We start from the raw sequence: 16,664 nt of genomic DNA, 5'->3' as shown, positions 1-16,664 counted from the left end.
AAGATCTATTTTCAGCAGATTGAATCAGTATTGAGCCAAGAGGCTCCCATGAACATCAGTAGAATTCCCATAGCTAAATCTCCACAGTGTGTGGTAAATATTCACCCCTTAGAATTCCAAAGCTGACATCATATGTAATGTAACAACCCCTCCTTACAGATTGCAAGATCATCCGACATTGGTAGGGAGATAAATTATGTGAACTAAGGAGCCAACATTTTTAAAGCTAGCCTCCAGTTCTGTAGATTTAAGTAATTAGGTTTATAATTGATAGCATTTAGATATCTATATTCCTGGATAGTACCCATAAGTCAGGTATTTAGAAATCTAAATACTCTTGCTGGTGCCTGCAAAATTCAAAATACAAAGCCCTGGGCCTGATTCACTTCTCACGTGGATGTAAATTGAAGTCACTGGGGTTGCAGCACCGTAAAACCAGTATAAGTGAGGAGAGCCCTCTGATTACGTGATTTTGTGTAACAGTTACGGCAATGAAAATGGCACAATCAAAAGCATGAATCTATCCCACTCCTCAGACTTTTGCCTGTGTTGATGTTATCTTAAGCTTGAAAGTCTGAATATCTGCATTTATTTAATTTTATTAAGAGTTGGCTCACTAGGTGGATTTTTTTTCAAGATGTCATGTTTCTAATTATAATCTTAAATTCCTTGGATATAAACAGATGAAATGAAATCATGGTAGCGCTACATACCTTCAAGGTCATCCTGACATATTACAATTTCTCTGCCTCCATCCAGATGAACAGCTGTAGACCAAAACATTCATTTACAGTTAGTTCTCTGTGCAATAAAGTGTATTTACAGATAAACACTTGTGTAGTGTCCAGGGCCGGCTCCAGACCCCAGCGCGCCAAGCGCGTGCTTGGGGCGGCATGCCGCAGGGGGCGCTCTGCCGGTCGCCGGGAGGGCGGCAGGCGGCTCCAGTGGACCTGGAGCCGCGGGACCAGTGGACCCTCCGCAGGCACATCTGCAGGAGGTCCACCGGAGCCGCGGGACGGGCGACCGCCAGAGCCACCCCGCCGCGGCGTGCCGCCGTGCTTGGGGCGGCGAAATTGCTAGAGCCGCCCCTGGTAGCGTCTGCTATCTCAACTCTGGTATTACAGCTTTGTACATACGGATTCTCATTCATTGTTACACACTGATTCTGCCACCTTTACTAGCACTGACTAGTACTCACTCACAAACAAGAAGAGACCATTTAAAGATTAACTGAAAAACAAGAATCATATTCTTAATTGATGGAATCAGTGCTGTGGCACAGTGGCAATGTGTGTTATCAACTGGACTTTTGAGGAATGGACATGAATGTGTGTGAGTAAGCTAACTGAGGACAACAACAACATGTTACAAGGAAAAAGTGAACTTTTGGTCTTCATAGTGGGTGAAATTCATCCCTGGACAGAAGGCCAGCACAAAACAGAGCTTGAGTAGGGTGTCACAAATCCATAGCCTTTGTGCTGACCAGGGCCGGCTCCAGGCACCAGCATTCCAAGCAGGTGCTTGGGGTGGCAATCTGCAAGGGGTGGCAGTCCGTGTGTTTTTGCCCCCAAGCAGTGTGCCGAATTGCCACCACGGACGGCAGGGGCAGTCTGTGTGCCGTTAGGGCGGCACGTGCGTTTCCGCGGTGGCGGCAATTCTGCGGCAGCTTCTATGTTCAGCTGTGCGCGGCAGCGCAGCTTCTGTCTTCCAGCTGGAAGACAGAAGCTGCCGCCGAATTGCAACCGCCGTGGAAACGTGCGCGCCGCCCTAACGGCACACGGATTGCCCCCGCCATCCACGCAATTTGGCACACTGCTTGGGGCGGCGAAAACAGTAGAGCCAGCCCTGGTGCTGACCCTTTGCATAGTGTTAAATTTCAGTCAAAGTGAATGTTCATCTAACTGCTCTCCTGCAGGTACCATGGCCTATACCTTGAGCAGCACTGATAGTGTTCCCTTACAGACCAGAATATCAGGGGTGCCCACCGTGTGATAGAAGAGCAATATGCAGCCAGTGGCTGGCCTCTGCCTCTAACAACTGGATATGAAAAAATAGAGGCTAGATTGTAGGATTTTACTACTAGTGAATTCAAACAACAAGCAAATTCCATTCAGCTAACACAGACATATAGAGTAATATTTTCAAAAGTGACTTTGGTCCTGATTTTTAAAGGCATTTAGGCGTTGCTCCACTCAGCATCACAGCACCTTTGAAAATGAGACATATGGCCAGATTTTGAAAGCTATTTAGGCACCTAAATACCTTCCAAAACCTGGCCCTTCTGTGTTACAACACAAAGCAGAACAGTATCTAAATACCTTTCAAAAGCTGGCCTTTATGTGCTTTTGAAAATGTTACTCATTACAGCTTTAAGCATTTCTTTCACATTTAAAAATTGTGCAACTATATATAAATGAATTGGCACCCTTGGACTCCTGGCAAGTTGCCAGTGTGGACCTTGCTGTCACAGTGGGAGTGCCTTCATTATAATTAGCAAGTGGAGGAGCTCAAGGAAAGAATGGAAGCTGAAAAGCAGATCCAAAATGAAGAGGTTGGCACTGCCCATTTGGTTACTCACCAAATAAACCAGCAAATAAAACCTCTTTCAAAAATTACAGTGAAAATGTGGAACAGCTTTTTAGTTGTTGCATTACCTACTTTGTAATCTCTCCAGGTCAACAGGATCAAGAGCTGCAACTGCTTCAGAGACTCTAGATGGCCTGCTAATACCCGACTTGTTCACTGCTCTCACACGGAATATGTAAGACCGTCCCTCAAACAGTCCAGTTACAGGGTATTTGCAGATTTTTACTGGAGCATCATTGCACTGGACCCAGTTCTCAGTACCCACTTCACATCTAGGAGTAAGAAAAGGAGATCTTATATCAGGGTGCCAAAATGAGCATGTGCAATTAGTATTGTGCTTATTAACAGAGAGCCAAATCCACAGCTGATTTAAATCGGTGTAGCTCCATTGACTTCCATGGAGCCACCCCGATTGATGCGAGCTGGGTATATGGCCCATAATACTTTATTACTGAGAGAAAATTAGTTGTGTTATATCAAAAGGAACACTAGATTATATACATAATGGGTGAAATTCACCCATGGTCTACGCACCATGTAAAGCCTTATTTTGAGTGTTTAAATGGAACTTAAATGGTCCATAGACATTGTAGAGCCCTCAGAGTGGTGAATCTCACCCTAGTGCATCCGACGAAGTGGGTATTCACCCACGAAAGCTCATGCTGCAAAACATCTGTTAGTCCAGGGGTCGGCAACCTGCGGCTCCCAGCTCGCCAGGGTAAGCACCCTGGCGGGCCGACCCGGTTTGTTTATCTGCCGCGTCGGCAACTTTGGCCGATCGCGGCTTCCACTGGCTGCGGTTCGCGGTCCCAGGCCAATGCGGGAGGCAGGAAGCCGCGGCCAGAACATCCCTCGGCTCGCGCCGCTTCCTGCCTCCCGCATTGGCCTGGGACTGCGAACCGCGGCCAGTGGAAGCCGCGATCGGCCGAAGTTGCCGACGCGGCAGATAAACAAACCGGGCCGGCCCGCCAGGGTGCTTACCCTGGCGAGCCGGGAGCCGCAGGTTGCCGACCCCTGTGTTAGTCTATAAGGTGCCACAGGATACTTTACTGCTTTTACAGATCCAGACTAACACGGCTACCCCTCTGATACTTGACACCCTAGTGAATGCCATTTTAAAATCAACATTTACCTACAGTTCCCAGAAGTCTGGGAGATAGGACATAACTACAGTGTATCAGATACAACAATGTAGCAACAGTGGGTAAATCGTTATTTTTAATATAGAATACTGTATATACTGACATTATAGCAGTAATATCTGTGTGTATAGTACATTGCTCATTTTAAATGTGAAGGACGAGATGCTGGGCTTTGACTACAGCTGAAGAGCACTCATTGCAGGTCAGGAGGAGTGCAAAGGTGGCCTCGGATTCCCCTAATCCTGACCTGCCTGTCCTGTGCAGGACTGCCAACAGAATTTAGAGCAGATTTCAGGAGCAGAAGGGCTATCATGTTGGCTTAAACTTCCAGTTGAGTAGTCCCCTGGTTTGGATGAATCACTGTCTTGAGTACACAAGCACCAGTTTAAGATAACATGAAGAAGAAGGGGGCATGGCTGGAGCACTGCTTCACTCAATGCTCCCCAGCAACTGGAACAACTCCTTGAAGGCTGCTCCAGCAGGGTGCAAATTAGAATGGCCCTAAGGCTGCTCTAAATTGTTCCAGGAACTATAGTGGCCCCAAATAGACTCAGTAATGAGGTGCAGAGCATAAAAATAGTGACTTTTTTCAGTACATACAATTTGATACACAAAAAACAAATCCACAAATATACACGTGCACACACCTGTCAACAAAATAGCCTATGACTGGACTCTCACTGGCTGTATTTGGTGGTTTCCAGGTTACAATGACATAATCTCTGTTAGCATCATAGCATTTAACATCCATTGGTGCCCCGGGTGCCCCAGCAATTAATGCGTCAGCATCTAGATCAGAAAAAAAATCAAATCAGAGTTGACTACAATACTTTTCAGGTTCGGAGAGAGACTCCGTTGTTATAGCACATCAAAGATGAATTACACAGATTGCTCAATCCAGCTATTAGTCCTGTTTTATGCCAGTGAGACTCCAATGATTTCCATGAGGTTACGCTGGAGTAACAGTGGTGAAGCAAGCCCAGTGAGGTCTATCTATAGGTTTAGAAACCTGGGTGCAAATTTTGGAGGGTAGAAATGGATATTAGGCACCAAATTCTCACTGACTTTCAATAGGAGTTGAACAACTAACTTCCCTTTGTGCTTCTGAAAATCTCACCCTTCAGAAAGAAGGATTTCAGTCACTCCTTGGTCAGAGAGAGGCATTCACTGAAGATCATGTGGTCAGGAAAAAGACATTTCCTAAGGCTACTTGGTGTGTGAGCATTTGCTACATTTCTAAGGTTACTTCCTAATTCAAATCTTGAGATACAGACACAGATAAGTAATTAATGTTTCTTAGCTGAGACACCTATATGTGGCCTGATCCTAAGAAGTGTTGAGCACCCACAACTCCTAATGAAGCCTGTTAACTGGTGGAGTTTTCACCCTGCTAAAATAGGCATATACACATATTGGATAAATTCCAAACTTCCTCTTTCCTGGTTTTGTCTCTGTTGTTGACAGAAACAACCACTACTTAACAGAAACCTCAATCTAAGCTTCTTCCCAAGTCTCAACTGTTCCTAAGGCTTACTCTGCATATTCTCACAGACATACCACACCTCAAGAAACATCCACCTGCTGAAGTATTTATGCTGTATCTTTATGCAGGATTCTAGCACCTGAGTTTAGGGTGACTCAGAGAAGTCCTGTATCTCTGTCCACAACTTGCCACCCTATTGCAATGACAATGGTGTTGAGAGGTAGATGCTCAGGACCAGGCCCCAGTATGAGCCCACCCTTTGAACCCTTATGTTATATACCAGGAGGTTGCCCTCTACCTTCAGATCATGGCCCACATGAAAAGGGGGGAGTCCAAGTACCACCTTGGAAGTTTGTCTCCCCTTGGAATGGTTCTCATGGAGGGCTCTCCACAAATCTAGGGACCTGTGAGTGGGAAGGGGTCAAAGTGTAGGTGTAGAAAGGATATGCTTGTTATTCATCTACCTGCACAATGGAGATTCCCCAAGAAAGTTAATATGCTTTCCATGACCTTTTCCCCTTTCAAGTGGGATTCTCCTTCCAAGAGAGTGGACTAGGAACAAGGAAGCCCTAGTAGCCTGGTTCCAGTGAGAGCAGGGAGTGTGGCTGCCAGGGACAGATGATACATTTATACTACATTTTAAAACGGCAGTGAGTCTCAGAGACTGGGTCTACACACTCAGGCTCACGTGAGTCATGCTATAGCATTAAAAATAGCTGTGTGAATATTCAGGCACAGGCTGGAGCTTGGTCTCTGAAACACACCCACTCCCTGGCCTCAGAGTCTGAGCCTGAATGTCTACACAGCTGTTTTTAGTGCTGTAGTGAGGCCCTGAGTCTGTAGAGTCAGGCTCTGAGACTCGCTGCCGTTGGCGGGGGAGAGAGGGGGGTGTTAAAATGCAGTGTAGCTGTCATAAACAGATAGTTAAGGGTTAATGTCTCTTTTACCTGTAAAGGGTTAACAAGCTCAGTAAACCTGGCTGACACCTGACCAGAGGACCAATAAGGGGACAAGATACTTTCAAATCTCGGTGGAGGGAAGTCTTTGTTTGTGCTTTTTGTTTTGTTGTCCGTTCTCTCTTGGATCTAAGAGAAGCCAGACGTGCAACCAGGTTTCTCCAATCTTTCTGAAACAGTTTCTCATGTGCAAGATAGTAAGTACTAGCTAGAAGGCGGATTAGTCTTTTGTTTGTTTTCTTTATTGCAAATGTGTATTTTGCTGGAAAGATATTTTACCTCTGTTTGCTGTAACTTTTACTTATGCTAGGGGGGGAGGGAGTCCCTTTAGTTTTTATAAGTTGTATACCCTGTAAGCATTTCCATCCTGATGGTACAGAGATAGAAAAGAAAATAAAAACTTTCTTTTAATAAAAGCTTTTCTTTTTAAGAACCTGATTGATTTTTTTCCCTTGTTTGAGACCCCAGGGGATCAGTCTGGCTCACCAGGGAGAGGTGGGGGGAAAAGAGGAGGGGGAAGATGAATCCGTCTTTGTTTTAGATTCAAGGAGTTTGAATCAGTGGAGTCTCTCCAGATGACCAAGGGAGGGAAAGTCTGGGAGGGGGGAAGGTGGGGGAATGGTTTATTTCCCTTTGTGTTAAGACCCAAGGGGTTTGGGTTTTGGGTTCCCCAGGGAAGGTTTGGGGGGAATGGAAAGTGTACCAAAACACTATATTTTTGGTTGGTGGCAGCGCTATCCGATCTAAGATAGGATTTAAGCTTAGAAGGGTACATGCAGGTCCCCACCTTTTGAACGCTAAAGTTCAAAGTGGGGAATAAACCTATGACAGTAGCCATAGAGCCAATGCAGTTTGTGCACTAGACACACAGGAAATGATGGACACCCAGCCACCACCCGTATCCACACACACACACAAATGGACCTGTGTGGATGAAATCTTTTTGAGGAAGACCACACGCACGTGCTGGTACACTTGTAAACAGAATAAGCCAGATCCTCAGTGGGAGTATATCCGCATAGCTCCCTTGCCTTTGATGGATCTGCACCAATTTACAATTGCTGAGGATCAGAATTAAAGAACTGCACAGACAGAAACATACTCATTTTTAAAAACAAAAGCAATATAGAGCTATGCTCTGCCCACATATGCCTGTGGGAGCTCGGGCTGAATCAGTGGGAGTTGTGAATGCAAATGTGAGGGCAAACTCTGACCTGTATTCTATTTTAATGAATTCCTCTCCTTTTCATCAATGTCTCTTGTGAAAAACACATTTTTCCCTCTCTTCCCCAGGTGAACAAAGTGCTAGGCTGTGATTGGCTCTGGTACACTGAAGGGAGGGTACACAGAATCTTCCTTCTCCCCTCCTCACCACCTTCTGTGCAAGGGTCAGGCATAACCACCGTCCCTGAACTTGAGAATGTAAATGGCCTGCTCCAGCCTAGCGAGCCCAGTAGCAAAAGCCAGCACAAAGAGGAGGGACTGGGTGCAGGCACGTTCAAGGCTCTATGTGACAGAGTGTAGGGAGTTAACCAGTGAGCCTACATGCTGATCATTCTACACCAATTAGTTCCCCCAGAGAAGGCAGACTGATGCAGTTGAAGTTAATTATCTAATCAGATGTGAGGGGTGGGTGAGCTAAAGAGCAAATTAGCCCATCAGCAGGAGACTGATAAGAAAGGCACTAGAAGGAAGGAAGGGAGAGAGAGGAACAGGCCTAACTGAGGCAGAGACCTCATAAAAGGGAGACCTCTGCTCCTCTGGAGTCCTGAAAGTCCCAAAAGCATGGAGGACACTGTAAATATCATTGCTGCATGGGACTGTAAAGATGTTGGTGGAGGAAATGTAAACAAATGGCATGGTCTGAGTACACAACCATGGAGTCTGAGCAAGTTCCTATGGTGCTAGGAGGCAGGAGCAGACAGTGCCCTGTTACGCTGTAGAGTGCCAGTCAGAGAAGCTGGCCATCTGTGAAGAAAGGAGTAGGCTGCACCATCATTAAGGATGGGCTCCTTGGGTCTCTAGAAAGGATCATATTTTCCGGAGCTCAAGGTGAAGATGTGCCACATCACACCTTGAGCTCCTTCTGGTGCAGTAAAAGCAGCAAAGAATCCTGTGGCACCTTATAGACTAACAGACGTTTAGATGCATCTGAAGAAGTGGGTATTCACCCACGAAAGCTCATGCTGCAAAACGTCTGTTAGTCTATAAGGTGCCACAGGATTCTTTGCTGCTTTTACAGAACCAGACTAACACGGCTACCCCTCTGATTCTGGTGCAGTGTGACTATATTGTCCCTGACACAGACCAGTGGATAAATTCCCCATCTATATAATGCCATGCTTCAGATTTCTTTTAGGTTTCTTTTATTATACTATGGTGCTAAATTAAATGACTTTTCCTAATTGGATTTGCTAAGTCTTCTCCCAACAAAGAATGAAAAGCATACCTCTGACAAACATGAATGCACTGTACTCGTTCACCCCGCCTTTTGTGATTATGCGCAGGGTGTATAAGCCTTCATCATCCTTGTTCAGATGTGTGAAAGACAGTGCTGCCTGGCCTTCTCCAAAGGAGATTTTCGTCCACTTGGAGTCTTTTATTAGCACACCTGGAAGAGAATTGTGATCAAGCATGTGTCACTGAATTAGTAATAGCAATCTTCATCCAAGATCACTTCTGTGTTAATCAGTGGCACAGACTGCCGTTTATGCCATCTTTACTCAACATGGTAGTGTTTGTATTCTATGAAAATATTTACCTATGAGAACCAAGCTGTGCCCCTGCAAACTCATTTGACCAATGAGTATGGGGAGAGGAGTGTACAATTTAGCTATTCTGTGCTGTACCTGCTACAGCAAAGGGAATGATTTCCCTTCATCATTTTTAATACACTGACAAGAAAATATTTTAAGCCCCGTTTTGAAACAATGCTGAAAATCTAAAGTACACAGTAACGACAGCAGTGTGTAATTATGCTTTTAAATACACTTTTCTACCTATTCAGGTCAAATGTCAGATTAGTCAAATTTCTTTCTTTAACTTTAAAGACCAGATTTCAGTTTAATCTGAAGCCTTGCTGTAAAGATACACTGACTCTGAAACCCTCCAGGCATGCCTGCTGAGCAGTGAATCCAATTAAATCTGAATTTCTCACAGGTCAGACAGAGGTGGTGCCCCAGGATTAATGTAAATTAGTCTGATTGACTAGTGAGATGGGAGCAATGAAATGAGCAGAATATTTTATGATGGCCAAGGAAGTCCCTCAGTCTCCTTTTCTTTTAATCATTGATAGAACTTTTGATTTTTAACCCAATGAGTTCTATGATAATCAATGCAGCAGCATTACATTCAAAGTTCAGCCACAGCACTATGCTTGATTATTGCCCTGTTGCTCAAATACACTTTGGAGTAGATGTTCAAAAGATTGCAGACAAATTATTTTAGCCAATGAATATATATACTGAACACAGAGCTGCACAGGGGGTGGAAAAAATGTGCCACATCTTCAAGTGATAAAGCTGACAGTAAAGGACCGGGTAATGAATATCTGGCCATCTGCCTACATAAATTGAAGCAATACATTATTACCTAGGTATTTCCACCAAGCCTGATTCTTAAGGGAATCTTTCAGGATTTGTACAAGGTAATTTCAGTGAGGCCTCTTTCCAGCTCTTAATCATGGGCTCCTTATATGGCATTCCTACATTTCCCCCTTTCTATTGCATTTTGCACTGCATTGTATAGAGCTGTGTGAACAGTTTGAGGTGAAAGCTGAAAACCCCTTGCAGCTAAAACTTTTGCATTTTCTTTTTAATTTTTTCCCCAATTTATGAAAAACTTGGAGCAAAGTGATCACAATGAAGTACAAGCCTGAGTGCTCAGCTCCTGTGAAAATCAGGCCACTTACTTAAGTGCCTGAATGTGGACATGGGTTCCTTCCTTTAGGTAGTCAAGTTTGAAAATGTAGTGGCTTCTGTGACTTTCCAAACAAGGCCCGAGAGGGAGTCAGCTTTGGAGCCTAGAATAGGACTCAGGAGTTCTGTCTGTCAAGACAGTTATGTGGTCTGCTATGACCATAATATCTGAGTTCCAGGCTCTCCGTTCTGAACTCAAACTACTAGAATATGCCTCTATCTCGATGTACTATATGCTATCAATTCCTCCAGAATCTGCTAGAGAATGAGTCTGGACGTGCCAGGGATCTTGACTCACTCAAGATACCCTGAAAACTCAGAGCTCTGCCATGTGTTAGTTAGGCCAAACATTCCCTAAAAGTTGCAGCTTGTTTCTGTTGAAATCACATATGCACTGATAGAAATGACTGTGTTTGGAGGTTTTTCCTGACATTAATTTCCCATGTTACATATTATGTTCTGTTAAAATATCAGCCAAATTCTGCACTCTCACTAAATTTATTACTTTAGAATATTTTTTTTAAAAAGAATCTGCAACCATCCAAAATCATATCCAAACTCGATTTAGATGTACAATCTTCAATAATAATTTCAGTACAGGTTCTTTAGCATCTTAAACTGGTTTAAATTAAGGTAGGAATTTTAAATGTACTACTTATAGAGTCAGAGACTTGAAACCATTTCAGAGGATTTGATTCAATAGATTTACATAGCTCCTAGAGTTTAGTGACCAACAACTGCTCTGAAGTTTATTAATTTTGAATAAACACAACGTTCTCTTGCGTATAATTAATATAAATAAACCACAGAGAACCATCTCAGGTCTTTAGTTGTCTATCATTTGCATAATAAAATCGGTAAACATTTAAGAAAAATAGAAATTATTTTAATACCAACCCAGAATTAAACATAACTTGTCTGAAATAATAGATGTTAGTCCAAGATTTGAGTTCAAGGCCAGAGTCCCTCTAAAACCAGAGCACTTTAAAAGATAGTCATCATGTTAGTTCCATTATTAACCTTCTTGCCCCCCAAAATTTAGGCAGCGGGTCTCCTGGCCTAAAAGTGTCACTGCCGCGATTTGAAGCATATAGCAGGTGTTCACTGCAATAACATAATAATCACATTAATCCCTGCTATTCTTGGGGGGAATTTCTGTCACATAAGCTTCCCCATGATGTCAGTGTGATACGCATGTGCACATCGGAGGTCAGTTTTTACCACTAGTGTTCAACAGAACAATACTGTTTTGTTTTTCATTAAATCATTTGGATATTGGACTGAAATCCTAGCCCCATTCAAGTCAATGGCAAGACACCCACTGACTTCAGTGAGGCCAGGATTTCACCCCCAATCTTCACCTCAGTGCTTGAGGAAGTTACACCAACCGTACAAATCTTCACATAGCTTAATGAGAATATGTTGGTGTCATTAGGGACTAAACCTACAGGCCCAAATCTTGAAGTCCTTTTCCAGTTTTCATAATCCAAGGAAAATGCCCAGTGAACTAAAAATTGAGTACAACTGGACATCTGTTGGATACCTGCAATTCCAATTAGCTTCAGTGGCAGCTGATATAAATTTCAGGTGCTCAGCACCTTTCTGGATTGGGCCCAGTCAGAGGTTTGCCTGACTAACAACAATGTACAAACTGATGGCTGAAATGAGCTCCCAGTTCTGACAGTAACAAAAAGGCTTTGGTGGCAGCAGGTTCAGCACCCCGAATACAGGCATCAGGGTTTGGCCCACAGTGAATAAAACTGTAGTTATTGTTTATTATTTGTATTGTGGTAGCACTTAGGAGCTCCAGTCTTGGAACAGGACCCCATGTGCTAAACACTGACATACCCAGAAAAAAAGGCAGTCCCTGCCCCAAAGGATCAGGCATCTCCAGCCAAAACCCATCCTGCTTTATGTAAACAACTAGTCTTGTATTTTTCCTATCTAATTTGCCCCATTGTTGTTTGTCACTTTCACACATACACCTTGGTGATGGTGAGTATTTCCATCAGACTAGCAGGGGCACAATTCCAGCAATGGTTGTGTGGGAATCCTTCCTCCAAAATGTGGGCACTTCTGAGAGAGGCTGCCTCAAGTGATCGTGACAACTGATCCATATTCTCACTACATCTCACTACATCCAGGCTGGCCTCTTCAGAGTCTTGCCCGAGGATATCTGGGTACACTGGTGAGAGAAATCTCTAGTGATCCCTCCTAACAGCCAATTAACATATTTGTATTAGTTACTTTTATGTTTTATGAATGATTTATTTAAAAATAAATATCCTCCCTTTCCTCCCCGTCCCAAAAAAATCCCTAAAATTACACTAATAGGTATAAATTAAAGTGTGTTCATGCAGGTTTCTAACACACAGCCACCCAAAGAATTTCAGCCTGGACTGCACAATGGGAAGTCTTGGCTACTGAAGTAGCAACAAAACATTTGAATGCCTTTGCGGTTATGTTTCTCTGAACACATGGGGCTGTTGCTCCACAAATCTCCTTCTCCAATAACCAAGTTTCTTCTATCTATGTACTTACATGACTCCATCAAAACAGTATGTGATCACCTCCCAAGTTTTTTAAAATAGAAATAACAACAAAATCATTCTGTCTGTGTCTCTTCCTTCCTAGCTTGTAGGAGAAATGGAATTATTATTTCACAGGTAAATATTTTAACATTTGTTTGGATGGATGAGAGGCTGTTTTCTGCGTCCACCTGTGTGTCAAGAGTTTAGCGTGAAGGAGTCAAATTAACTATGACAGCCACCCAACAACCATCAAGAGACCAATGATATTCTGGGAGAGGGGGGCTTATTAGGGCCTTTGTAAATCTCCACACTTCTGAAACAATTAACATGATAGATGCCTCTTTTTCTATAGGATGATGTGTGGTTGGCACTGCCTACAGGTACAGTAGAACCTCAGAGTTACAAATACCAGAGTTACAAACTGACTGGTCAACCACACACCTCATTTGGAACCAGAAGTACGCAATCAGGCAGCAGAGACAAAAAGAAAAAAGCAAATACTGTACAGTACACTAATGTACTAAATGCAAACTACTACAAAAATAAAGGGAAAGTTTAAAAAAAATTTGACAAGGTAAGGAAACTGTTTCTGTGCTTGTTTCATTTAAATTAAGATGGTAAAAACCAGCATTTTTCTTCTGCATAGTAAAGTTTGAAAGCTATATTAAGACAATGTTCAGTGGTAAACTTTTGAAAGAACAATCATAACATTTTCTTCAGCGTTATGAACAACCTCCATTCCCGAGGTGTTTCTGACTCTGAGGTTCTACTGTACCTATGCAAATCCTCAGCAGTTGAATCTGTCTCTCAACAAATGACACTAAGTTCGGGCTTCTTCAAATTGCCTGGTTAGCGTCTTCATAACTCTCTGTGTCCCTTACCTAGTTATTTTGGCACCTACTTCTTCTTACTCTTCAAACAGGGTCATTTTGGACAACACTCCAGCAGAGATGGACTATGAAGGAAAATATCTCTCATCTGAGATAGTCACAGAAGGTAAAAAAGATGTATTGGGACCGGGGTTACAATCAATCTTTTTTCTCTTAGGAAGGTAAATTCTAAGCCTGCACACAGACTTGCGGGAAGGAATCTGCACCTGAACAATTAAAACTCAGTTACATGGAGGCATGTACATTATCTCAGTGCAAATCTACTTACCATCTCTGTACCATTCAGCACGAGGTCGAAGCCTAGTCAGATCCGGAGTGATCAGCAGAGCACATTTGAGGGTAACTGTTTCGCCTTCCATCCCAAAGGTGACACCAAACTTCTCCAAAAACTGAACATCAATATGGGTGAAGCAAACTTCTGATGGCAGGGGCACTGCACACAGAGAAATCAGGAGACTATTGAGCACTAGTACATGATACTTGGTACTAGAGGATTATTGTCAGATAAGAACAGTAGATGGAATCCAGAGCTGATACATACTGCTGGTCAATACTCATAGCTGGGAAGTTAAAAGCATATGGACATCTTCCATTGTGACATCTTAACATTTAGAAAGCAAAGCCAGAGGAAATATTTATTATTTTGAGCCGAAAAAATATTCCTCAGGCTCCTGACGATGATAAGATTGAATAACGTGTCTACATTTTCTCACAAATAGGAAAGCATACTTACAATTGATGGGTAATATCCCACTAGGGCATGGCTCGTCATCCCCTCTGAACCCTGTAAAACAAGGACAGTTAAGATCCAGTCCAAACGAGTGTGATATTTATTTCTTATTTGTAGCAGTGTTGTAGCCATGTTGGTACCAGGATATGAGAGAGACCAGGTAGGTTAGGTAATATCTTTTATTGGACCAACTTCTGTTGGTGGAAGGCTCAAGCTTTCAAGATTCAGACAGCACTTTTCTTCAGTTCTGGAGAAAATAACCAGAGTGTCTGAACTCAATACAAGGTGGAACAGATTATTGAGCATAAGGGCCACTTAAAATGATGTGTACAATACTGTAGGAGGCCACTTAAAATGATGTGTACAATCAAGGGTTGGCAGACAGTAGTGTGTGTTACAAACTGTTGTAGCAAGCCATAAAACCAGTGTCTCTGTTAAGTCCATGGGTTTTAGTTTCTAGCAGAGTTAAGAATGTTTGTCCCCAGGCTCATCTTTTGAGGGTGCTATGCAGGTTTCCTTTGAAGATGAGGACTGATTTTTTTATTATATCTATTCCAGGTTTAATTGCTATATAGGACTTACTCCTCACAACCACAGCAGCATTGGTTGACACCTGCCCATGGACATTCGTTGCAACTGCTGAATAGGTGGCAGTATCATCAAAATTAGCTCTGTGGGGGAAAGAGGAAAATAAAGTACTGTTAATATAAGCAACATTCAAAAGTAAAGATCATAATCGTTTATACTACAAATCAAAGGGTTCCACTCAAAAACAGAGGACCAGATTATTTTCTAAACTCACTTGGGGCGGGAGGGCAACCAGATGGTAATGACTCCCTAATTGTCTGCCTCAGTCCCAGCCCTGTCACAGCTGTAGAATCATAAGCAAGCTAGCAATGTTCTCCAGGGAACCATCCCCCAGATGGGGATAGCTAGAGTACATCACACTCTTCTCTCACCATTCTTTCTCCCCACTTCTCTCACACGCATCCTTCACATCCTCCCCCGCCGCCCCCCGTCCTCCACACCTCCTGTGCCAGGTATTGAGGGAAGAGAGGCGTAGCAAACAATTACATCAACACTATCCCTGCTGGGATTCCCCTTCTACAGAGTTATCCCCAGCAGGGAATTGCAAGCAGTTTCTTTTCCCTTTGCACCACTTAGGCAGCACACAGGTAACAGCTGTCTAGGGAATCTGGCCTAATATTGCTGTAGACAAATGGGTTTGACCTGATATTTTTGTATTTAAGAAAAGAAGTTGATTAAGTAACAACCAACTTTTTATTTTTTTAAAGGATCATTAGTGCAGCTGCACAGGGTCTAATGGTGGAATAACTCACTCTCCACAGTCTTCTTTGATGTGGAACTGGCAACATATGTTTTCATATCTGTTCGTGTTAAGATTCCAGTGCAAACTTCCACATCCAAGGACAATGGGCCTGATTCTTTTTACACTGAGATCAAACAGATGTAACTCCACTGGAGTTACACTGATGTAAAGTACAGGAAAAGAGAATAGCTCTTTGTATTTTGGTTGTGTAAAAATAAATGTTATGTAAACATACATGGCACATTTGTATGTTCATGATCTGAGGACTTCATGCAATTTAAGGGAAGCTCTATCCATTTATTGGAGACCATGACTTTTAAGAAGCAACACTGCACATGCCTGCATTCACTTTCATCTTAGAAGAATAATTTGGTATCATCCTGGAAACTCTCAAACGAAATGGATAAAAATATGGCTACAAGATTATGGACACCAAGCATGAAAGAACAGATAAAACTGAAAAAAGTTTGATGCAAAATACCCAGGAGGATTGCAGACTTTGTGGCATACAGCATGGGTGTTGCTAAAGTGGGAGGCATGTCACACACCTGCGTTTGAGCCTTGTCATATACTCTGGACTGTGACATGCCACAAAGTAGAACAACCCATCCTGCTTACTTTCAGAAATTTAGCTTTTGGTGAGAATAAACACGACCAGATGATGGGTTGAGCAATGGAATTACATCAATACAAATGTACAGGGCTCATAGCTCCCCCTAAAGACAGATCTCCAGCCATGCATTTTACAAAACAAAGTGGCAAAATACAGGAGTATATTTTACAATTAATTATCAAAGACACAATAACAAACCCTGAGACTGGCTTGTGTCACCACAAAAGCCCAGGATAGTGCCCTAAACATGACAGCACTGTAGGGTTACCATGAAATATTGTATGCTGGGAAAACAAATTAAGAAATTTTAACTCACGATAGATGCTTTTTTAATACACGCGCAAAGAATAAACCAATAATTGTTCACAAATCTATCTAAAGTTTAACTGATCCTTTGCTATGGTAGCTAATCTCATGAGACTTTGGATATGAATTCTTAGCTTGCTAATATGATATTTCTGTACTTAGGCTTTATAAAAAACACAG

The 16,664-nt window shown here is 42.8% G+C and overlaps 1 protein-coding gene across 1 annotated transcript in view; it reads right to left on the bottom strand.

The window, feature by feature from the left end:
• Positions 1–16,664, bottom strand: part of MYOM2 (myomesin 2) — a 112,635-nt gene that overhangs the window by 69,780 nt on the left and 26,191 nt on the right. The window contains exons 7-13 of the mRNA XM_045010421.1: positions 14,818–14,906; positions 14,239–14,289; positions 13,774–13,938; positions 8,617–8,778; positions 4,376–4,517; positions 2,659–2,858; positions 714–767 (exon numbers count right to left, since the gene is read on the bottom strand). Coding sequence (XP_044866356.1) covers positions 714–767; positions 2,659–2,858; positions 4,376–4,517; positions 8,617–8,778; positions 13,774–13,938; positions 14,239–14,289; positions 14,818–14,906 — 863 coding nt within the window. The remainder of the gene's footprint in view (positions 1–713; positions 768–2,658; positions 2,859–4,375; positions 4,518–8,616; positions 8,779–13,773; positions 13,939–14,238; positions 14,290–14,817; positions 14,907–16,664) is intronic.

This window comes from Mauremys mutica, chromosome 3 (assembly GCF_020497125.1).
Source record: "Mauremys mutica isolate MM-2020 ecotype Southern chromosome 3, ASM2049712v1, whole genome shotgun sequence".
In the NCBI taxonomy this organism is placed as follows: domain Eukaryota; kingdom Metazoa; phylum Chordata; order Testudines; family Geoemydidae; genus Mauremys; species Mauremys mutica.
Note: the sequence above shows the minus strand (reverse complement) of the source record. Positions and strands in the feature narration are given on the sequence as shown.